The sequence below is a fragment of the Sander vitreus genome, chromosome 1 (genome assembly GCF_031162955.1).
Source record: "Sander vitreus isolate 19-12246 chromosome 1, sanVit1, whole genome shotgun sequence".
Classification (NCBI taxonomy): domain Eukaryota; kingdom Metazoa; phylum Chordata; class Actinopteri; order Perciformes; family Percidae; genus Sander; species Sander vitreus.
In genome coordinates, this window is record NC_135855.1 from 21,418,886 (window position 1) to 21,443,601 (window position 24,716).

The window sequence follows — 24,716 nt, forward strand, 5'->3', positions numbered from 1 at the left end:
TTGGCTGCTTGGAGTCGTATTGTTGTCAGTATTTTCATAAAATACTTGAAGGGGTTTTACTTTTAACAAGTCTAATCGAGGCAAATGAATGCAGATTATATCCAAGATAAGCATATGTGTGAGAGGTGTGTTAAAAGGTGTCAAGTAGCAATTAATCAGGATGTTAGACCCAGGATCTCACAGGTCCTTCCAAGATAATAACCATGGAACAGTGAGAATGAGGTGGGGGTTTGTCTTTTTTGCCCTTTTTTGTCTTTTAATCTTGTTAATACTGACTGCTTCTGGCAGTAAAAACAAAAACTCTCACAGTTTCCTTCACATAGCACATTGTGGTGCATAGCGAGTAGCAAAGTTGAGTGTGGATCAGTGCATGGAAGTGTAAGGGGGTGCAGAGGGAAAGCCAGCAGGGGGTTTTCAGGCCTCCTGGGTGCTTTGTAGAAGCTATAACAGACAGTGAGGAACATGGGTGTTGACAGGGGCCAGAGTCAGTGCTGTAATGTGCTGTACATCTCCATTAGCACTCAGTGTTTTGGAGCTGCTTGTTCGTGGGTTGTAGGTGGATGCTTCCACGTTTTTAAAAACAACACCACTCACATTTTTCATTGGCACAAATACTTTACGGCAATACCTGAGCTTCATACAGGTCTGTGGAAATACCTTTAAAGTGCAAAATGTTTTTTTAATCACACAGCTTGCCAAAAAAATAATCATAAAAGTGCATCTTTCATCTGAAATATGCTATTTGCATTTCACAAAGAGTAAGCCTTATAGGAATAATAAAAAATAAATCTAGTAGTAGCAAAAGTACATCATTCATGGGTTAATGCAGTATTAAAGCCGAAAATGTGTGCGCGCGTGCATGCGCGTGTGTGTATATGTGCACGTGTGCTTGTGTGCGTGTGTGTGCATATTGCATGTGTTTTAAGTGCTAGTAGAAATAAAGGGAGTCTTTCAAGTCTACCCCGTTTTTTACACCTTGTGTATTTACACATCAAAGATGAGTCTAGTCTGAGCTGTCTGATTCTCTATTGTATTTTCCTCTGCAGTCTAATCCCATGATGGACTGCTGTTGTGAATCCTTGTACATTCAGCTAAGCTACTGCAACTGCTTTCTTGTTGAACTTGGTTATTTTGTACACTTTAAGTTTTATTTTCTGAAATAAACGATTATAAAAAAAAAAATGCCTTTCTCAATAACACAAAACTAAAAGTTCAGTTCATATTTGGCAAAACAACTTGTCAAATTGTACAACTACAATAGAACAAAGGTGTGACTGAACTAAATATTGCAAAAATAATAAGTAAGTTGTCTTGTAATTGTTCTTGTGAAAAAAAAGACTAAAATAAACCGAATTAGCTCTTCTACAATGAGATGTATAGTATCCTACTCGCAGTAGAACTGCGAGCTGGTTCTATTTATCAAACACCAGCATCTCCTTCAGAGGGAAACAGATTGCGTGCTGGCCTGCTACAGACTTCATCAGGTCATCTGAATTGATGATACATGTTGCAAGGCGGCTGAGTTCCCCCAGAAACCTCTGTTGGAGTGCTTGCTGGCAGAGACGGGGGCCTCAGCCAAGTCTGTCTGACTGATCACTACAGATGCTCCACTTCAAGTATTCCGAGTCAGGTCCTTAGTGCTGGGTCTTAAGGGACAAACAATAGCACCTGTTCCTCATAAGATAGCCCATTCATGTATCTTTAATGAAGCCTGGGGGCAGATGGTGTGAAATGACATTATCCAGTACTTAGCAGTGCTAAAACAAAGGAAGAGCAGTGCCAGCACAACAATGCCGCTGTATTTACGAGGAGAAGGGAGGACGCTGCCCAAGTGCCCCGCTCACATCTGCTCCACTTCATTCTCAGACTCCTCAAGATCATCTTGGCAATAGAAATATCCTGGGCACTCAGCCCATACATAGATGAACTTGAGGGTAACTCTTAAAGGGGGGTTTGGGTTTATAGTAACAGAGGGAGAGTGAAAGCTACAGATATGAACACAATTTCTTTCTGTCTCTGTTTTTAAAATATACTTTATTTTTCTTCTTCTAGTTAAACATTAAAAAAAATGTGAAAATGTTAAATCTGCTCAGCCACTGTGCCAGCTGTTAATTGACAGCTCAACTAACCTACACTATTTCTTGCCACCTTGCAGCTCCTCAGAATTTGATTTGCCTTTCTCTGACATTAGTTGCCGTAAATTAAACTTTAATGCATGGAGCTCATTACTGCAAATCACAGCTATTCAAACTCAATGCATTTATTTCCCCTTCAACGCACATTTACACTCTGTCTTGCCTCGGTGAATCTTGTATATTCTGCTCCATATTTTAAAATAATAACGGTAATAAAAGCTGATATCCTAGATGAAATGATATCATTTAATTAAGTGCTGGAGAAAAATACATCCAGTATCTGATGCCTTTTGCTGGCTGTCTCTAGTTATACATGCTGTGTATACTGTAATATGTAGACATCTGTTGTATGATTCAGTTCTATATAAATTAATGCAGTCACATTTTGTCTTTAAAAATAATTAAAATCCAATAAATTATACGATTGTGTGAATGAAACAAAATATTGTTTCCTCTCTTGAAGCAGGTTGTGGATCTTTGTTTTGCTGGTATGATTTGAAAAAAGGATCAGAATGATGTCTTTATTACATTAGCCCAATACACTGTACGGTTGCACATGTACAGCAGTCTCGCAAAAATGTTTTCACTCAGGAGAGTGTTTGGAAAATATCTGACGGTCAATAATTTTTGTTTAGGAAAAAAAATGAAGTAACTTTTTTTTTCTTTTTACTGCTGAGGCATGTTAGTTAATTCATGAAAGTGTATGAACTACCATGCAACACACTTGTAACATACTTGGAGGGATGTGGACTTGAGGGAGCCCTTTTCTGCCCTGTGACTACCGCACATTCAGCAACAGACTCCATCTGGTTTTACAGTCCAAATACACAGACAGAGAAAAGCTGTGTTCCCCAGTGTCCACCCGCCTGTCACTGGCCCTACCTCATGTTGTGACATTAATTATTGTGTTTTTCCATATGTTCCATACATGCAAAGCCAAGATTCATCTTTCATCCATTCAGCCTGGAAACTTGGAACACAAATCCCTATAAAGCAATGTTTTATTTAAGGTCATTTGTCGCAGTCTCCTTGGCCATTTATTTTTCTTCAGCAACAGCACATTTTACAGAATTACTTTTGGAAGAATGACATACTTATCTATTCTTCTATAATGCACTTTCTGCACTTGCACTTCTGTAAAAGCTCAGTAGGCATAAAATTGTTCTATTTATTTAGTTTTCAGTCTAGCTCTGCACCTCTGGACAGATCAATAAAGTAGTTTTAAGTAGGTTTAGCGTGCTAGCTGTGAGAGAAACTGGGTGCAACTACACCGGTAAAGGGTCTATAGGGGGAGCAGCACGGGCTGAAAAACTGGAGATCATAGCAGATCTCAGCCAGAACATGAGGGGAAAAGTCATTGCTCAGAGCAGGTTGATTTCATGCCCCAATGCAGCGGCAGTAATTGCACCCAGACCCGTTTTATTGCGAGTTGATTTTAAGGAGGGATGAATGGAGAAACATTCTGTAAAGTGTTTATTTTGGGGGATGACCTTTATTAACCCATTTTCCAGGCAGGTTCCCCTGAGGTGGCCTGGCTCAGTGCTAGATTAACCCTTGCAGGCCCATGGTAGCTGGGCTGCTCCCCATCATAGAGTTTCAGGAAGCAGAGAATGACAGTAAGATTGGACCTTGCAACATGTGTGCAAAACCCCCACACACCACTTTTTGAGACATAAGCTACTCACCCACCCTTGAGAGACACACACACACACACACACACACACACACACACACACACACACACACACACACACACACACACACACACACACACACACGTGGGGAGTTTGGGTTGATATTCCCAGTAGGCAAGTTAGCAACAGACTACTTGGTGAAGGTTAATATATGAGTGGAACAGACAGTCAGGAGAATGACATTAAAATGAAATACTGCAAGCGGAAAGCCCTTTTCAACTGCCTGCTATTTTTCCTCTGCTGAAAACAGTTAGTAGTAAATGTCTGGATTGTCTTCAGGCTTTTATCATCTGAATAAATAATCATCCAAGATTATGTGAGTTGTTGTCCTTTGAGGTGAGGGTCTCCTGTGTAATACACTTAACAATCCTCTTGCTAACATGTGTCTACTGAACAGCAAGGGTGTCTGTGAATGCTTCTTTCAACACGTACAGTGCTTCTCTACAGAAGCCGTACGGACCTACTGAGCCTCTCTGCTCCTCTCTCTGTCCTGCATGTCACTTCCTCTAACTCATGCTGGAACAATGTGCATATATGGGGGCCTTTGATGTACCGAGGTGAAATTGTGGTTTGGATTAAGAGCCGGCGTAGCTCAGCCAGGTATTGTGTGAGCACACGAGGGCCGTCAGTGCCGCGGAGCCCCCTGTCAGCACACGTTAGCAAGAGCTGTGATCTTGCCTCCCCCTGAGTGGGCTCTGTGTTTCTGTGTACCATGCCTGTGCTTAGGCCTCTCTCTGATCTCTGCTCCCTATCTGTTCAGCAGGTCCAGGGTCACATGCCTCCGCTCATGATCCCCATTTTTCCACACGACCAACGCACTCTGGCAGCAGCGGCAGCCGCCCAGCAAGGATTTCTCTTCCCTCCAGGAATGTCTTATAAGCCAGGTATGTTTGCAAAATAAGTCTGCATTTTGCCCTTCCCCCTTTCTCTCTGCTTGTCATGTCTTTTATTCATGATTATGATTTTTAGTCTTAAAGTTGCATACACTTACATACAAAGCAACAAACAAAAGCGTGATTCACACTTGAGGCCAGTGGCATGCTCTGCTCTGTCTGAACTTGGACTTGAGACCAAGGCCTGGGATTGTTCTAGTCCATGTGGAACAATGGACTTGGGTAGAGAAGCAGAGGAATGTCAACATATCTTCAACAAGTTTATTTCAGGAGTGTGCTGGCTGTAATTGTTTTTCAAGTATCCACTGTTAGAGATCCAATAACTCAAGAGATGAACCCTGCATGAAACACTTTCCTGTAGTTATTTGCATAAAAAGCAACTGCCCTTTTACGGTTTCACAGAAGTATGTCTTTTGATAGTGAAATGAAGTATTTAAAAGACAGTTATAAGGTTGATAGCATGTGGATGGTGTAAGGAACAGGTTTCCCTGCATGTATAACCGTTTTCATTGCCTGTAACAGCATGCCTTTTTCTCTCCCTTTGTCTTTAAATTGAGTAAAAGAGAAGCCTTCCAAACAAAGAACAGTTGCCAAAGCAGTAACCTTGTACACCATTATATCCTTGTGAAAATTGAAGATGTGCCACCTACTACTGTACTTATGTTAAATATAAAACAAAATATCCCCGGTTCAAATTGCTCCCTTATTCTTAATCTAAGCTTTTCCCCTAACATGGCTTACTCTGTCCCAGAGCCTAGCTATTTTTTAGACGTGTCTATTAGTTGTTTAATCAAATTAATTAATATTAATTTTGTACATTTAAAAAAGTTTTTCTATTTTCACTCCTAAACATGCATATAGGAGACAGTGTTGTGTTGATGAAAACCTCACTGTTTAAGAGAAAAGGATTTATGAGTCAGCTTGAAAATGGAAAGTCCTCTTGTCTGTTATAAAACATTACCAGCAAGGAAGATGACTGAAAACAGAAAAAGAAACACTGGGAAGTCAGCAGGTTCGCAGCAGCAGAAGACATTAAAAGGTGTGGTAGTGCAGTTAATGAATTAACTATAAAACCACAGGATGAAAAAGAAAGTCAGCTATTTTGGAACTATGGAGCCATGACAGCTTAAACAAAGTGCCTCAGGGGGAGTCTTTTACCAGTGTGCTTTCTGCAATAGGTTTGACACGGAAAATGTTTTAGTTCAAATAACAGGAGCTATTATGGAATCATGGTCAGGGGTCGCCATGTGTATAGTTCCTGCATAATTCATAAGTTCATGAAGAAAAAGCAAAGGGGGTCTGAAAATGACTTGTGTAGCCAGAAGAGGTATTTCAAAACCTCTATTATTTCTCCCCTTCCAATATAATATACACACTATATCCAGAGAGTACAATGTTATCACCACCACCTGCAGGGTATACAGGATGCTGCCGTGTCCTTTCTCAATGTAGTGAGTGGCCAAGCATTCACTTCCAAGACTAAGGCACACTAATCTGATGTTATCATTATGAGAAAGCTCCCAGGGACCACTGCTTATGACCCCTAGCCCTGTGGTGCTCACATGGCAACAGAGTCATTCTGGCACCGTAGTGGTAAGTCATCACCCCATCCACTGGCTGTGCTCAATGGCCTGGTGTTGCATGGTAGACAAGCACAGTCATAGAAACATCAACTCATCTTTTAAACAAATAGACGTCCCTGTCTGTTTGCACAGTGTACACAGACGTGGCAGCATTCAGTCTGATGTGCCTCTAATGGACCTGCAGAATGACCCCATAGTCTTTGGGTTGCACTGCCAGTCTTCCTCATAGACATCCTGCTGACAGATTCCTCTATTTTATTTTAAATCGTGTATTTTTACCAAATTGTAGTTTTTTTTGTTTTTTTCTTGATTTAATGTAACTTAATTTTTTTTTATCAAGTTTGGTGATTTAAGTTTTTTATTTTTTACTCTATGGCCTCATCGGATATAAGTGAGAATACAATCTCAACAATATAAAAAGTACATGTATTTTTATTATCATGTAAGCCTGTTGCTTTGGTACTTCAATATAATTTAAAAGCCAAAGAAAAGAGAAGAGCAAGTTTGAGGGTTGCCGTCATATACTTCATTCATCATTATTAGATCTGGTCTAAGAAAGGTCTCAGCTACATCTGTCAACCCTCAGCAGATCTATTACTTATATATCATGGCACGGCATGAGCAGGGAAATATAGCCTGTTGTGACCATGGCGTCACCTGCATCACCCCCACCCCCAGCCCCACCCTTACCATTTAGAGCCCAGGCTCTGGGCATGGGATCAGCCATGGCCAGTTAAATAAAAAACACAGTTTTAAATGTAATTCCCTTTCACCAGTGACGTTAACTTGGCACAGCGCCCATTCTGCTGGAGTCTGGTGCCTCGGCTGTGTGCACCCAAGACCCAGACCTTGGAGCCTGAGACCCCCCAGCAGTGGTGGTGTGCTCACTTAGCACATGACCCTCCCCAAGTTTCACATGACATCTTAAGACATCCAGCCATGTATTATTCCCAATCCTACGTCACACACAGCACAAAGAGAGAAAGCGTTACCAAAAAAAGGAGGTGTAGAAATAACCACAGTGCACCCCAGCACATCTAACCCTGCACTATTTGGAACCACTTCTGCTGTGTGATTTTATTTTCTACTAAATGGAGATTGAATTTCCATGGCTTGTATCACATTGTGCTGTGCTGTACAACATTGCAAAGTGAGGCGAGCGGGCGAGGGCAAAGTGAAAGAGAAGGTATATACATTTACCTTGTCTGTGGCTTAATAGCTCCATATGTTTGTGAGAAGAAGTGACAGGCAGAAGTGGGGTCTGAGCGAAGGCCAACTACCCCTCCCCACTCCCACTGTGCACCCCACCTCCCCTCCTCCAGACACATGCTTCAAACCAACCTCCCCCCCTATGAATGCTGCGCTGCCCTGTCTCACTGGGGCTGTTCTGTCCATCTCAACACACTAGGTTGAGTGTGTGAAAGCGTTTGGTACTCAGTTATACACCCCCATGGATATCACTCATACAGCAGCCATTTTTATATCCCTGTCTGACAAACGTGCTGATGGCAGGCCAACAGTAGTGAATAGTAATGAATTGTGCTGCTATTTGAACACCCGTTCTTCCTTTCTTGATCACAGTGATATAGCGAGATAAGAATGTGTGTGTTTTTTTACCTTGTTATTGTGACTACACACTTGTTCTAACCAGTTCACATTCAAATGCTTTCACTGTGCTGCCAAAGCTATCACTCAGAAACAAACAATGTAGTGTTGAACAATAGCCAGACAAGTCTACAGCTGTATGAAATGCCTGAGAACATGCTGGTTCTTTTACATAATTGCTAATTGAATACTGGAGAAGAGCTTTAACATTTATTGTGAACACACACACACACACACACACACACACACACACACACACACACACACACACACAAACCTTAAAATAACTTCTAACTTGTTAAACTATGTATTCGTTATTTCCAGGAGGAGTACTGTGCAGGTGGAGGAAGGAGGGAATGGTGTGGAACGTTTTTAAGTAATCCTGCTGCAGTCAAACCAGCTCACCCTTTTGTTAATGCAGATGTTTGGGCTTGAAGCCGAGGGCTCATTGCAATGTGCCACATTGCTGTGGCAAAGTAGTGGAGGGCCCAGGATCCGTGTTGGCACTTGCCTGGTCGCTGTGGGCCGGCTCATTGTCTGAACCTGTATGCATTGTTGTCTCTCTCTCCCTCTCTGACAGGTGATAACTACCCGGTGCAGTTCATTCCATCCACAATGGCAGCTGCAGCAGCGTCAGGACTCAGCCCCCTCCAGCTTCAGGTATGTACAGTACTATGACAAAGAATAATAGGGACGCGCGCCAAGCCCCGGGTAAAAAGGATGGCTAAGCAGCTGTACGCTAAGTAATGAGCTGCACACTAAATAATCCTGGAGGCCCCCAGCTCACACATGCTTATCACCTTACATATGTAATTTATCCTGTTTTATAGAGGATTTATCCCCACTAGCTCTGCCAGACAGAGGAGTTAGGAAGATAATAGTTATTAGAGGGAATGAGAATCACTTTGGTTGCCTTAATCACCTGCCAGTGAATTTATCAGAAGACAATTGACTGTGTAAGCAAATAATCTCCTTCTTATTGCTTTTATCTAGTAGAACCACTGTAATATTTATTTTATCTCTGTGAGGAAGACAAATGAGAAGAAAGAATAGACAAAAACATCTGAGTAATTTTAATATGTACTCATGGTATGTTATACAAAGTGAGGCTGAGTAGGGGTTTTGAGCCACATAAAATGTTGGGATAGGCTCCAAGCCCTACAGGCTCCTCCAGGACTTTTCTCACACAGCATTTAAAGAAAGCTGAACCCAGGTCAGGGCTTAACCTGAGGCCATAATGTTTAATATAGATAAGTGTCTTCATGCTATACTTTAAGTTGTTACTATCATAAATACTACTGTTACCAGGACTTCCCCTTAGCCTGTGCTTGATCTTTGTTTACAAATTAGTGATAATGATTCCCTTGCTAACTTTTTACTGACTTTTATTTACAACAACAAAAACACAAGTAGCAACGGGAAGCTGAATAACAACCATATTTATTCAGCTGCACTGTTGCTTGTTTCTTCTCTAATTATCAGTTTCCTTTGCAGTTGTCTGTATTTGCAGATCTTAAGTTTATTTGAAATAATGAACCAGTTCTTAGCAAACAAAAGAAGGAAACAAAGCATTAAAAAGCATCTATTCTGACATATGGTTAAGTGGCCACTGCTGCTTTGTCAACAACAGGGGGAAATTATTGAAAACTGCATCATACGATGCTCAACAGCAGAAAGAAGTATGTCAAGCTTAAACAAGATGGCTTAAGACTGAGGTGGGAAAACTCTTTTCACACTGATATATGTGGCATTTGTCCTTTTTAGGCTACCACTGTCAGTGGTAACGAGCCTTGGCAAGTTCTAACAATGCATGCAGCTGGCTCTGAAGAGCTGTGCATCATTATGCAGCCACGAGAAGAGCTATTGAAAGCATGTGAGGTGTTCAATGAGTCTGCTTATGTTTAAAGACGTGTCCGTGAGAGCGAAATATGGAGGCTGTGTATGTGAATATGTTTCTGGAGTGTATATGGGTCGCTTAGTTGTTGTGTATCACGGAAAAGTCCATTGGAAAGGAGTGGTAGTTCAGACAGGCATGCAGAGTCTATTTATAATGGTGTATGAGGTCAGATGAGACAGTCATATATCTGAAGGTTGGGTTGAGGAGGGGAGACGGGTCTAGAGTGATTAATTCTGATTATGTATCTAACCCTGGGAATGGGCAAAAACAGTGCCTCCAAGACCATGACTTGGCTGACCTTTACAGAACACAGTAAACAAAAAGAGGTGCATTTTCCATTAATTGAAGTCTGTCAGCCTGTCACATATTCCGCCTGCTGGCTGCTATTTACCCTGCATAGAGGCTCCCCTTAAAACAGCAAGGCAAGTCAAACATGCCCTTTTCTACATAGCTGGGATCAACAAACCATGTGACTGCCACCACTTCCTCTACAAAGCACTGGGAGCCTGCTATGATTAAAAACATCATATCAAGCCAGACATGAAATTAAGTTAGAGTTGTCTTTTCCCTTTTAAAGCAATAATAGCACCAGCACTTCTTCTTCAAAATTAAACTATTGAAAAGTATACTCCAATACGTGTGTGTGTGTGTGTGTGTGTGTGTGTGTGTGTGTGTGTGTGTGTGTGTGTGTGTTTGATAGATAGAGAGGACTTATGAGTATTAAGGAAGCAGAAACAAATGTCCTTCTCATTAATGACAAAATCACAAGAAGAGAAACAACACAATAAGAAAGGGGGTTATTCAATTTGAGTTGAAAGTAGTGCACTGAAGTACCTGTCACTGCTCTAGATGTGCCTTAGGGCTCCTGGAGTAAAATAAAATGGGAAAGCTACTCTGAAATTAACACATTATGTCCAGTGTTATAATGATGCAACTTGTAATTTAAACGCCACTGGTAAGATTATTTGGAATAAAAACATGACTAAAATAAAATATAAGATGATTGAAGCCACCCCCGCTTATTACTTATCATACTACTGAGTTTCATCTGCATGCATCATCAAGCACAATACTTCACTAACCCTTTAAACTGTCTGAACTTTCCTAGTTTCACCTCCAAACCTATTCTTCATCTTACACACACACACACACACACACACACACACACACACACACACACACACACACACACACACACACACACACACACACCATCACAAAACCCCCTCAAACACAGATATGGCTGAAAAGGCTAACCCCCCCAATTAAAATATCTCTTCCTGTCAGCTGCATGGCAAGGTATAATTTTCACCAATTTCTTCAGTTTAGATTAGCAATATATGAACCTTAAAAAAATATCTTATTGGAAGAATTAATTCCCACAATGCTGCAGAGGTAATGTGATCAGCCATCCAGTCAGAGAGGCTAGCCGCTCCGTCAGTCTTAATGTTGGCCACGTAGCCTCTTCACAATCTCCTCTGTCAAAACAGTCTGAGATCCTCCCCCCTATTCCCCGCCCTTTCTCTCCTATGAGAAGAAAACCCACCAAGGTAACAAAGGCATAGAGCTGATGGATGTAAATGAATCTTCCAGGATGCGTTTGAGTGTTGGAGACTGTAATTTCCTTGTCAATATTGGGGTGGTAGCATCACTCCGGTGGCTGGCAGTCTGCAAGTGGCTGTCACCGGGCATTGCTGTACCACAGGGCAATTTCACTCAATGTTTTCCTGACAGATTGGCTCTCGTCCTCAACTCGCAGGAGAGGAGGCGAGTAAACTATCCCAGCGCGACATGCCCCTCTTCATTAGTGCCCACACAGAGACGGGATGAGCCCAGGACCAGCAGGAAACAATGGCGCCATCCCTGCCTGTCCTTCCCTGATTACAACTGACACCTCTCACCTAACAGAGGAAATTGTGCTCAGATTGTACCCCAATCTGTCCGGACACCTACTTTATTCAATTGAGTGAAGAGACAAGAAGGGAATTTTCCTAATTCCACAAAAGAATTTTCTATTTGGGATAGCACTTAATTTGTTGTTTGTACACTATACCTTGCATTGGTTGCCAAGCGAAAAACAATTTACTTCGGGCCAATATGAACTTAATATATAGCACCCGTCCTTTTTACAGAACCAGTAAACAGGAGGAGGACCTTTGAGAAAGTCCTGTTTTTTTTATCATTGAAAGCAGACTTTAGGGTTTAAGCTATCTTAAAGAAAGCATTATTGGATAAAACAGAACATCTGGGTTCTCTGTATGCAGTATCACTGTAAGGACTAAATAAATAGAAACCCTCTGCTTTCACTCAGTCAAAGCTCCATTTTCTATCTCTTGCTGTCTCTGTCTCCCTGTCTTGCTTTTCCAATTTCCTATCCACATCTTGAACCAGCTCTAAGTATCTTAGTTTGTATATTTCTCTCTGAATTACTCCCTGTTAGTTTTTTTGCTCATTCTGTCAGTGTGTTGTCTTTTTCCATGAATTGTCCAAGCTCATCACATCCCTACGCTTTTCAGCACTGGAAGTAGAGCTGCTTGAGTTAAGAATTAACGCAGCAATTACCACCCACCGTATTTTCTACAGTATCTCTCTATAGGCCACTGATAAACCTGAGCCCAGCCTCAGCTCATGCTCCCACTGTAAAGATAAAAAAGCAGCCCACATGCTCATTGACAGCCCGGACCAGATAGACACATCTGAAGGAGTACTCAGAGGCTTAGACGACTGGAGTCATAAGAAAGAGTGTTACACAGTCATGGACAAACAGGAAAAAAGTGGGAGAGCAGCAAACTGCACATTATCTTTTGTTTGGATGTAGATGTCTGTGTAGTACAGATGTGAAGGAACAGCTTCCATCATTAACAAGTGAAGCACTTTTGACTTTGAAAGGGACAGAGGAGGAGGGGAGAAAAGAGAGAACAGACATACTGTAGAGAGCAGCTGTTTCTGTGTTTATGAGCAGAGGAGCTCGGTCTTTGAAGGTAACCCAGAGCAGTGCAGCAATGTTAGCTGTGTGTGGAAGCTGGCTAATAGGATGGCTATGTGAGCAGCTGGATAGAGGCAGTGGTGAACAGAGGGACAGATGGACAGATAGAGTGGATAATGCAGGGAGATGCACTGAATGGGAGGTTTGGCTCTGGGGCCCCTGGGCCTGGAGAACCCACACACACACTTACAGAAGATGGGTTGTGTTTGTGTGTGTATGTGCGAGAGAGAGAAACTGATAGAGAAGGACTTCAACATATATACTGTAGATAGAGAAATAGAGAAAGGCAAGAGGAGGGGTTAGAGCAGAGCAGGTTGGGTGCCAGCAGATGAGACAGATGTTAAGCCATACTGGAAAGCATCGGCACAGTGCACCAGGACGCCTTCCTCCACTCCTGACATCTGGGCCTAGCCTGGGTCAGCCTGCCCGGTCGCCCTGGGCAATGAGCCCATACAAGCCTTGTGGCAAACGGGGCTGGCGCTGTGCTGCCTTTTAAATGGTGCGGTGCACTGAAGCAAAGTTAATGCCCTCATATCCAGCCCAGTGCTCAGCGCCCAGGCCAGGCAGAGGTGAATGAGACATTGACAAACAGACACACTCGCACACAAAGAAACAAGAGTGTGATTAAGAGTGAAGCAATCGTCAGACAATGCTCACCTCATGTAAAATGCAGAGGATTTATGGTTATAAGGCAATTTGTTTGACTTTATTTTCATATTTTTGCAGACTGCAGTTGTAAATGTGCAATGCACCGTCACTGCTGGCATCAAGAAATCTGACAAATATCTGGCACTGTATTTCCAGCCAATAATGCCATGCTGTGACTCAAAAACAAGATGCACATTTGTTTTCCCACAGTTTTTTCTCTCTTTATACTACAAGGCATATGCTCCAGTGTTGGTAGAAGGGAAAAAAGTGTTGATGCAAGTTATGAGCAAATCAATGATTTTCTCATAGTTGATTATATTGTATATTGAGCTACAGTATCAGCTTTGTTGTTTTACTGAACAAACAGAGGCTGCCCATCTTAATTGCATATCATACCTCTGAAATGTCTAACATCATCAGCAGTGTGTAATCTCAGTTCAATGTCGCAGGCAGAAAAGTGAACCTCCCCGTTTAACCTGTGCTGCCTCCAGAGGGCTTGTTTTTAATTACCAGAGGCTAACAGGCTGACCTTGGGCGTGCTGCATTCACTTTGAATCCATGCTTGCTGAGATCTGCTTCGCTCTACTGGGAAACAGGGAATGATGGGGTCAGAAGGAAGATCATAGATTTTGTGTTTGTGTGTCTCCCGATTTATGTGCATTGTGTCTGTGTTAGGAAGTAGTAGTTTTTAGAAAAAAGACAAAAACATTAAAAAAAAAACGGAAGAAAAAAAACACGTACTGTATTGTAATACTAGATATATAAACTGTAATCATGGAAAATGGCCTTCAAGCAAAGAGAAAACCTATAATATACAAGCACATTTGCCAGATTTTTTGGTTGCAATCCCAATGTGTGGCTCTAAGGTTTTTTATGAATAGAAGTATTACATGTCTCCTTGAAGATCTCTATGTTTCCCCGATCAAATAGAGTAAAACAACTAGTGTTAAGAGCATAAAGGAGAAAGAAAGGAAACCGAAGGGTCCCATGCTCCACTCAGGCTTTTGCCTACTCATTCAATACCCTAGAGTTCAAAGATTGACTTTCATCTTGACCCTAAATAACATGAACCTTGTGCTGCCCCCACCTGGCAAGTAGATATGAAGACTGGTTATCAGTGAGAGAGTCAATTGGGGGAAACAGGCAGGCAGATGTCTTCTGCTTAGGGAGACCAGCCTTGGCAGGATGCATAATCCTTCAGCCTTTGACACCACAATGTCTTTTAAATTGACAACTTCCTGTACTGTTTTGTGAGGTTGTTGTTTCTAATTTAATTATGTACAATAATTTTGTAATCCATTGTAAATTTACAATTTATTTTTCACAGAGACATACCGTAAAAAGCCTCCAGACTCCACACATTAAACACTGAGGTATTTCATATCTGTCCTTGAGCAGTATATGGTGGGTAAATACACCTTTCATCCGTCTTCCCTCTTAATTGTATTTATTGTTCTTTTGCTCTTGGAGGCAGAGTGTTCCTTGTTAACCATTGCTTCTCTCCCCATGGCACTGACCCGCTAATCAGTGCTGAAAAAGGGCACATTGCGTCTAATTTGAGGCAAAGTCTAATTATGCTCTTTTTCCGGGACAATAAAGTTCTTCCCACTCAAGGTCAGGGGCATGCTCGTCGACAGGCCTGTTAGCAAACATCTGTCCAACAGACTCAGCTTCTGCTCCTCTACCAAGACAAGCCTGGAGTGACAGCCAGTGAATGGAGACTCCCCTCTCTCTCTGCCACTATTTTTCTTTCTCTCTCTCTAACCCCCCTGCCTCAACCACACACACAGACACACAGAGTGCCTTTACCACTGACATTAACTAAGTCTAGCTCAGATGAGAAGAAAATAGAGTTGGGTCTGCTCCTGTGTCCATTCCTGTCGGAGACAAAAGGCTGTTTGTGAGGGAGGTGGGGGCAGTGCTATCATTGTAGGAACATAATCAGTCTGTCATTTCCGCTGCCCATGTGCTGTTGTTATCCCCAGGTCCCCTGGAAGAATGGACCTTTTGTACTGCCGCTTATGTGGCAGTGATAAAGTTTCTTACAGGAGCACATATGTGTTTATAACTGGAGATATGTGCATGGACATAAAGTGCTTTGTTTGGCTTTCGTCTGCATCTACACTGTCAAAGGTGGGGCCAGCTGAGCCGCGTCGCTTTTTCCAATTCACACAAACGCGGCCTGTATGTGACCAGTCGAACCAGGAAATAAGACCGGGTTTGCTGATTGGCCAGAGGAAGATAAATTAGATTCTTTCTGACAGCATCATCTGACTGACTAACCCAACAAACCACAAGGTTTACCTAGTGTGAGGATAGCAAGCTAGTGGGGGAGTTAAGAGGTGCTATCTGTCCGATGACGTGAGGTCGAAGGCTGCATGGAGTAACACTCTTTTATAGACAGTAGATCTATTTGACTGACACCTGCCATTTGCAGCAGGAGAAAGAAGCCTATTTCATCACTTACCTGGTGGCCAATCAATATAGACCTGGGGCTGAAAGAAGTCTTAGCAGTGCGGGAGTCCTGGACTCTGTAGGCACAGAAAAATAAGCACAAAAAGAATCATCAAATCAGTCTGGTATTATTTGTTTCAGATTTTGATGATATAATATAGGGGAACACAACTGAATGTCAAGACATTAAACTGTAACTGTATCCAGGATAAAGGATGAATTACAAAATCTGATCCAACAGACAATTAGCAGTCTGTGGCTCACCAGATGTTTTTTAATACTCATATCAACATCTTAAACCACCCTTTCTAGTATATGCCACATAATCAGCCCAGTAGTGGAAATGTAAATTGAGCTTTCAGGGTTCAACCCTGTTACAGGCCCAACTGTTTTTGAGTGCTTCGCCAGTCATTTGAACCCCCCTCTTGTGTGGTAATGTCACCAACAGTTGGACATCTTACTGATTTAACGCCAAGGAAAATAACGTTGATTACATCAGTGTTCTTTGTGCAGGTTTCTGAGCCTTAATAATGCTTGTGTTTAACATATTCTGTGATGGCAGTCCAACTGAGGTTGGGTTTCTAACATTGTGGAATGGGACTGTCTTACATGGCTGTGTGGAGATGAATCCCAGGCCAGAAACTTAAAATTAAAAAAATAAAATAGGAAGCTGTGTAGAACTAGAGAAATGAGCGATCTTTGCTAACACACTTGTGTGTCTGCAAACTTTTCTCTGTGATGAGTGGAAAATAGGGGCTCCAAGTATGTTGAATGAAAGCCATCTCTGTGTGGTTTTTAAGACTGCTGTCTCTCTCTGGGTTCAGCCTTTGAAATACAGTTAAGACCTTTGATGGAGGTTCTCTGCCAGCCTTATGGAAAGAGAGGAAAGACGTAAAAGAGAGAGAGGGGGAGATGAAGGCAGACACAGAAGCAAAGAGAGTTCTAGGGAGAGGAAAAGACAGAATATAAAACTTTGAATGTTTGCTGGATTTGGATGTTAATGTTTCAGTTTCTCCACCTCCCTACAGCAACTGTATGCTGCCCAGCTTGCCAGCATGCAGGTCTCTCCTGGAGCCAAGATGCCTCCACTCCCCCAGTCCCTCAATGCTAGTGGGCCCATTTCCCCCTCTTCTCTGAAGAATGACAAGAGTTCCTCCAGCCCCATCACTCACGTCAAGGTACAACCCTCAACTTCTCCAACCTGCCCACCCACCAGTCCAGACCTTGAGTGGTACTTGACCTAGCCTAGCCAATTGGTGTTGTCTGAATAGAAAAGCATTTACACTGTTCACCACTTCACTGTTTCAGCCGGCCGGTGCTGAGCCCAGCCTCTAACAGGCAATCAATCTGTGGGGCTTTAACAAGGCCCTCTCTTAACCAGAAGTCTGTGGACATGGTTGCTATGGCTATGGCTGCTCCAAGCCAGTAATTTGTGGAACACATGGTTTCTAATTTTTTTTTTTTTTTACAATGAAAAGTTTTTTTCTTTTCTTTTCTTTTTTCATAACAGAAATGGAATAACACCATTACAACAGTGCTATACAAATGCTGACAAAAGTGAAGCAAAAAGTAGAATTGATGACTTTGTTTGCCTTGTAAATAAACCAAATGCAGGATGAGTTTTCTGCTGCTGTATGGCATAGCTGCACTAGACCTCCATGCAGAGAAATGTACATCATCCCCACTCACTAAGGCCATAATCAGAAACATACGCCCATTTGGAGTAGTTTAGTGTAATAATATCACAATGGAGAAAGACCATAAATCATGTCTTGAAATGGTAGGAAGGCACTCTGGCTTTCTCCTCTCTCTCTCTCTCTCTCTCTCTCTCTCTCTCTCTGTCTCTCTCTGTCTCTCTCTCTCTCTCTCACACACACACACACACATACACACACACACACACACACACACACACACACACACACACACACACACACACCATCCTTCAGGTCTCCTGCCTCTTGGGATTTCCATTGAAAGATTGCCATAAAACCACATACAGTTATGCACAATGCTCTATTTATCAGATTAGATGGATGCCAGTTAGGCTGATATTAATACAACACCAATTATAGTCAAAATATAAAAAAATTGCCAAAATGTAATAAAATGAATTATACATCAATGGAAAGCAAACATATACATAGTCCAATGGAATCAGATTGCCTTCAGTTTAGTTTGTCTGCTTTCAGCTTCACTGCATGACAAACTGTTATTGGCACAGAAATAACAAGGCCTTAAGGCTGTCTTTGCTTTAGCCATATGTTGGACAAGGAGACACTTGGGCTTTGAAAAAGACTGTTAACGACAGCGTGAGCCCTAATCTGATTTAAAAGACTGCTGTATACACAGGGCGATTTATACTGTGCGAAGTGACATTTCTCTTCTAGGATGCGAATGTTTGAGTTGTTTCTATTCAGAATCATTCAGCATTTATTGTTTTTAAGCAAAAAAAACCTGAATATATATTTGTGTTTTAACTTAAATGTAATATTTAAGGTGATCAAATATCGAATTATTTATTGATAATAGTTTAAATGTATTTAATTCTGATTGTATTTTTTATTTATTTAAATATATTTAACATTTTATTGAAATATTTCAATATTAGGAAAAAATATGAAGTCTATTTCTTTTGACCTTTTCAACATGAGTTGAACACAACTACTGCCGACTTTGCACAGATAGTCGATACTCATGTAGTTTACTTTTACTTTGTGCACATTTATCCATTTAAAGTTTTTAAACCATTTTAAGCAAAGGAGCAAACTCTGAAAGGCCATACCTGGGCCCCCTTTTGTTTATCTAAAGGTACCAACAGATAAAACATGTTTGGTCCCAGTAGACAAGCTGCTGAGGGTGAGATCTTGAAAAGTCTTGGTCTTCATCTCACATCAGTACCTGGTCTAAAATTCTGCAGCCAGCCAAGCAAATATAGCACCAAACACATGCAGTGCTACAGAATACAAATCACATCATATTTTTTAGAAATAGGCATATCAAAGCATATGATAAAACTAAGTATGCACAAATGAGGAGTGAAATTAGAAAACAAGTTAATGAAGTAGTTAATGTAAGTCGACATCTGATGAATGGAACAGCTGTCTTTGATCATTGGCACCGCCATTATCTGGTCATTATTTATTCTTCGAACCAGAGTGCAGACACCAAGAGTAGTGAGGAGGAGAGGGAGAACAGATGAAGACGTACAGAGAGACAGAATCTGCTTTAATTAGTGTGAACAAAGGCGCTGGGCAACTGTGAAGAAGATCGCAGTGGCACAGCTCGGAAGGAGAGGAGAGGAGAGGAGGAAGAACCAGGGAGGGGGTGGGTCAAGATAGGGATCCTATAATTAACCAGGAACAGAGGAGAACTGTGCTGTCTAGGAATCGCAAGCCGTTCCAAAAATGGAGGGGAGTGAGCACCTACTCACATCTGTCTTCTCTCATACTCCTATCTCTGCTGCCGTAGGAGGAAGGAACACAGCCGCTCAACCTGTCTGCTCGGCCAAAGACGACGGATCTGGTCAAATCCCCCACATCCCCGACACAAAACCTGTACCTCGGCAGTAAAAGCAGCCCTAACAGTCTCCTCGGCAAGGGTGGTATCCCCAGCCCACTCGGAGGAGGCATGGGCCGGGGCTCATCTCTGGGTAAGACCTTCACAAACAAACAAGATCCCACACATGCACACGGATTTACTCTGTTCAAACACACACTTACAGTATGCACTGACATCCAGGGAAACCACATTGCAAGGTTTTAGATACTTCATATCCCACACTTAAATGCCACTGTCAAGATGTTGTGTGGAGTTGTTTTTATTTTTTGGTAGTGGTTGTTCTCGCAGACTAACTTTGCTGTGTGTGTGTGTGTGTGTGTGTGTGTGTGTGTGTGTGTGTGTGTGTGTGTATAGATATTCTGTCCAGCCTAAACTCTACCGCGTTGTTCGGGGACCAGGACACAGTGTTGAAGGCCATCCAGGAGGCTCGGAAAATGAGGGAGCAGATCCAAAGGGAACAGCTGCAACATCACCAGCAGGGCATGGAGGCAAAGCTGTCCGCCCTCAGTTCAGTAGGCCTCAACAACTGCAGAGTTGACAAGGTTAGAACTACTATCATATAGTCTGTCTCTCTTTTATCCCTGGTTCAGGTCTTCTCCATTGCAAGCTTTTTCCATAAAGCAAAAAAACAAAACAAGCAGTTGACCACAAAGAATGCTCGGCTCTCCCAGCAAGTAGTGGAGGAAAGAAACTATTAAAGAAAGTGGAACATGGTGATTTTGATATAGCAGTAATTCTTAAGGCTAAAATTGTTATTTAATCCTTGTCCAGGGTGGTCATGATAAGAGCTGGCATAGTTCAGTGTGTACATGTACTCAAATGAGTATGAATATGTTGTGTGTGCGTGTTTAGAGGACTAGGCGTTGTTGATGTTGGTGTGAGGTGATAAAGATGACAGGCCATGGCAGTGCCCGGTGTGGGTTAAGAAGACTCTGAAGTCTATGCCCAATTAAAGCAAACTTGCAGCCCTCTCCGTCCCCTGATACGGGATGGGGCTGCTTTGTACCAGGAGCACACACTCCCAGGGATTCCCTTTAAAAATATCTTCAATCGATGAGTCAATCAAGGAGAGAAAAAAGCTGTCCTCCTCTCTTCAGCTTGATGCCATGTTGCCAGTTGGCTGTGAGGAGCAGGCAGGAACTGGGAGCGATGCTCATTAATATTTAAGCACCTGACACTTTCAACCAACAGCCTCAACTAGGTCAATGTATATGTAAAAAAGTCAATGAATATCTATTTTGATTTCCCTCTAATTTGGTGTTTGGAAGAGATCACTGTCTATGCAGGTGGCAATCAACTATGCTCTTACTGAAGTGAAGCAAATAAATTGGTGCAGCCCACAGAGCGGACAGAGACAGAGCCTCTCCTGCCATACCAACCCATACAAAAAAAGATCATACATATATACTGTGTATATATATATATATATATATATATATATATATATATATATATATATATATATATATATATATATAATCAATTAATCCAAACCCCATTTTTGTACTGTCATAAATGTACCATGTCACAATTTCTCAAATTGAAACAAGCAAACAGGCTGTTTTATTTCTTTAGTTACAACATGGTATGCAAGGCTTTTAGCACAAGTACACAGGAGCTGGTACAGCTGCCTCCCCACCTACCAAATAAGGTGAGCCTATGGTCAACCAAGCAGCTGAATTTGTTGTGATATGAAAGCAGTAACTGAACAATGCCTGTAAAGAGCTATTTTCAACAGGCCGCACACACCTACAGCTACATTGTCCTCAGCAGGTAGAGCTTAACAAGTTCGTTTTTTTTACTCCCTGCTTAGTCTTTTGTATACAATTTAGTTTGTTTCCTCTGAATTTTAGACGTGTCTGTTCAAAGTATGTTAAAGCAATCTACTCAGAGGAGGAGAATGTTTTTTTGACTTTCTTTTTTTTTAAAGGGATGCTTGAAACAGTCAGTCACTCCTCACCTGTAATCTACCTTTTGTCTGTGTTTGGCACCTGAGGAAAGAGTGTATCTTTAAGAAAGCAAGACAGAAACAGATAGAGTGTGTGTGTGTGTGTGTGTGTGTGTGTGTGTGTGTGTGTGTGTGTGTGTGTGTGTGTGTGTGTGTGTGTGTGTGTGTGTGTGTGTGTGTGTGTGTGTGTGTGTGTGCATGTGAGAAGAGAAAGCCAGAGTGCCTTCCTACCATTTCAAGACATGATTTATGGTCTTTCTCCATTGTGATATTATTACACTAAACTACTCCAAATGGGCGTATGTTTCTGATTATGGCCTTAGTGAGTGGGGATGATGTACATGGCCGTTTCTCTGCATGGAGGTCTAGTGCAGCTATGCCATACAGCAGCAGAAAACTCATCCTGCATTTGGTTTGTTTACAAGGCAAACAAAGTCATCAATTCTTTTTGCTGGGGATGCTTGAAACAGTCAGTCACTCCTCACCTGTAATCTACCTTTTGTCTGGGTTTGGCACCTGAGGAAAGAGTGTGTCTTTAAGAAAGCAAGACAGAAACATATAGTGTGTGTGTGTGTGTGTGTGTGTGTGTGTGTGTGTTTTGGAGGAAGGGTAAGTGAATGTGAAATGGTAATAAAAAGGCCATACATTGAAATACTATTTACTGAGTACACTAATAGGATTACAGTATTTAAAACACAAAAACTAGCAATTTCAGGTGGAAAATGTGATTGTGGCATTGCATTTTGAAGTCATTTAGACTTACACACATGTCTCTGTTTGCATTACATCGTTTATTGTCTTGTTGAATAACACCTTAACTAAGCTCGTGCTCGACTCTCTGGCTCGTGCAAATCATAGTGAGATATCGTCACCTCTTAGTTTCAGTGACACTGGCCCTATTAGGATGGTGTGAAATGAGAGGCACGCTTTATCAAGTCAGCTAAAAGAATTGCCCTATCATCTTCATCCTTCGGCTGCAATAAAGAACAGTAAGCTGTAATTCAGTGGTGAAATGAGAGAGAAGGAGAGAGAGTCTTTTGCTGATACAAGCCTACCAACTCGAAAGGTTTGAATGCCCCTGATAAAAGCTTTCACTTTGGTCAGTTTCAGAATATTAATATTTCAAGTAAGCGCCTCACCTGACATAAATATGGTGCGGTCTTTAATAGCAGCCCCCCCCTCCCATCTCCCAGTGTCTTGTTTGGAAGTTTATCATAGAGAGAGCTTACATGAAGAAGAATCTGGAAAGGTAACATAAATGGGATTAAGGAGAGGTTAAGATCATCCAGCGTGGCTGTTAGAGGGGGATATTAAATATTGATTTATCCCACTGTAATGACCGGGCAGAGGAGTGGGTCTAAGTGCTGCTTACAGATGGATCAATTCATCTTTTCATAAAAAGTGTGTCTGAACAGTACAATGCATTCCTCCCTAGCCTTTATCACTATGCCTCTCTCTCTCTCTCTCTCTCTCTCTCTCTCTCTCTCTTTCTTTCTTTCTTTCTTTCTTTCTTTCTTTCTTACTTACTTTCTCTCTCTCTCTCTCTCTCTCTCTCTCTCTCTCTCTCTCTCTCTCTCTCTCACCTCCCTCCCTTGCCATTGACCTAGGAGAACATGGTGTAGAGCACACTCTCTGTTCTCCAGTATACAAGCCTTTAACCTGAGGACATGTAAAATATTCATGCTTTACAGGAGCGGATTGTCTTTCTAGTCTTTTCATTTGTCTGTTTAAACTATATCCCATCAGTGCAATAAAACCTTTTACAACCCTTCTGCAATTTACCTGTTTGAAATATTTATCTAAAGGTATTATTGTCTGCGGAGGGCAATTACTTTGTTCCATTATTTACCATCTCCTCCTCACCCAGTAGAACCTTTTACCAAGAATGTGCCAGTATTCCTACAGGTCAAATACAGTACACCTGAATCCATTTGTAACCATTTGAATTGTTTCCCTCTATTATGCACTGGAGCTATAACTGGACATGCTGTTTTTCAGGGTCACGGGTGAATAAATATCAAGCATCTCTATCTCTGTATGTTTTCACCCAGATGGTGAATACTGAGATTCAACCATGTTACCGTAGTGTCATCAACATTTATGGCCTACTGGAATATATGGCTAGTAGATCAGGGCGTAGTACTTTCTGCTGATAAATATTTATTGGCTCAGATGTAAAAAAAATAATTTTGAAGAATGTATTCAAATGCATTGTTCTGAATCTAAAAGCATAGTTTTGAAAATTAACAAAACAAATTGTGAAATGTAGTCCTACCTTGGCCTTGTTATCCTCGATGTGTTAAAACAGCATATCATCTCTTATATGTAATACAAGTTTAACTGTAACCAAAATAATATTCAAATAACTCACACCTATTGCTTCATCTATCTTGTCAATACAGAACTGGTCAGGTGTAGCCAATTAGCATCTTTGCCAGAACGCATAATAGGTGCTGCTAGACCTTGTTGCAGAATATGAATAGTATACTTGTCTGTAAACTGTAAATTGCCTTGTAAACGAGCACCTTAATTGCTCATTTTCAGTAATTGCAGTGAAACAGTAGAGTGCTAATTACATTGTCAACCTCAGCAAGCTGTTGCATCGGTGACAAAAGACAAAACTGTATTTCTACTTAATATTTAGAAAAAGGACACCATAGACCAAGCAGAGAAGAAGAGATAAGTCTAATCACATTTTTCGGACACTGACGGACAAGTCATCCAGCCCAAATCTGCAGTTTATTGGCCCTGAGCCATTGTGCAAGCCCTCTCGTTGATTTCTGTATATTCAGGTATGACAGATTCCTACTGATACATCAGTTTCTCCTACTTTAGTTCCGATAGACGTTGCATATTTGATGCCCTGGAGGTTGTGTGAGATAAAATATATTCCTCTGCTGACATGTCCCTAACTGGAATCAAAAGGTGAAAGGCCAGTGTATTAACCTATTGAATTGCCCTTTTATGCCCCTCAACACCTCCTCTCCTCAGTATTGATGACTACAATTGTCTATTTCCCATGTCCCAAAGCTCAGCCCGTAAATATTCAAACGGAGCTTACACTGGTGCTCCACAAAATCCAGACTCCTAACCTATTGGTTATAGTGGTTATACTGGTCCCTCCTCTGTATGTGTCGTGTGTGTGTGTGTGTGTGTGTGTGTGTGTGTGTGTGTGTGTGTGTTGCCAGGGCTCTATTCAGGCAAAGCTCTCACAAAGACTTTGAATATAATCTTGTCTGGTCTGCAGCCCTGGAAGCAATTTTCTGCTCCTTTTCGACTGCTGTCTTGGAAATTGCAAACCAAGGCATTTTG

The 24,716-nt window shown here is 41.6% G+C and overlaps 1 protein-coding gene across 9 annotated transcripts in view; it reads left to right on the forward strand.

Annotated features, from left to right (window-relative positions):
• sox6 (SRY-box transcription factor 6) overlaps positions 1–24,716 on the forward strand; it is a 135,135-nt gene that overhangs the window by 90,515 nt on the left and 19,904 nt on the right. For 8 of the 9 annotated variants that reach the window (XM_078247870.1, XM_078247894.1, XM_078247842.1 and 5 more), the window contains 5 exons: positions 4,590–4,713; positions 8,491–8,570; positions 16,924–17,073; positions 19,367–19,547; positions 19,811–19,998. In XM_078247870.1, the coding sequence (XP_078103996.1) occupies positions 4,590–4,713; positions 8,491–8,570; positions 16,924–17,073; positions 19,367–19,547; positions 19,811–19,998 (723 nt within the window). The remainder of the gene's footprint in view (positions 1–4,589; positions 4,714–8,490; positions 8,571–16,923; positions 17,074–19,366; positions 19,548–19,810; positions 19,999–24,716) is intronic. The other variant, XM_078247862.1, reaches the window with a different exon arrangement.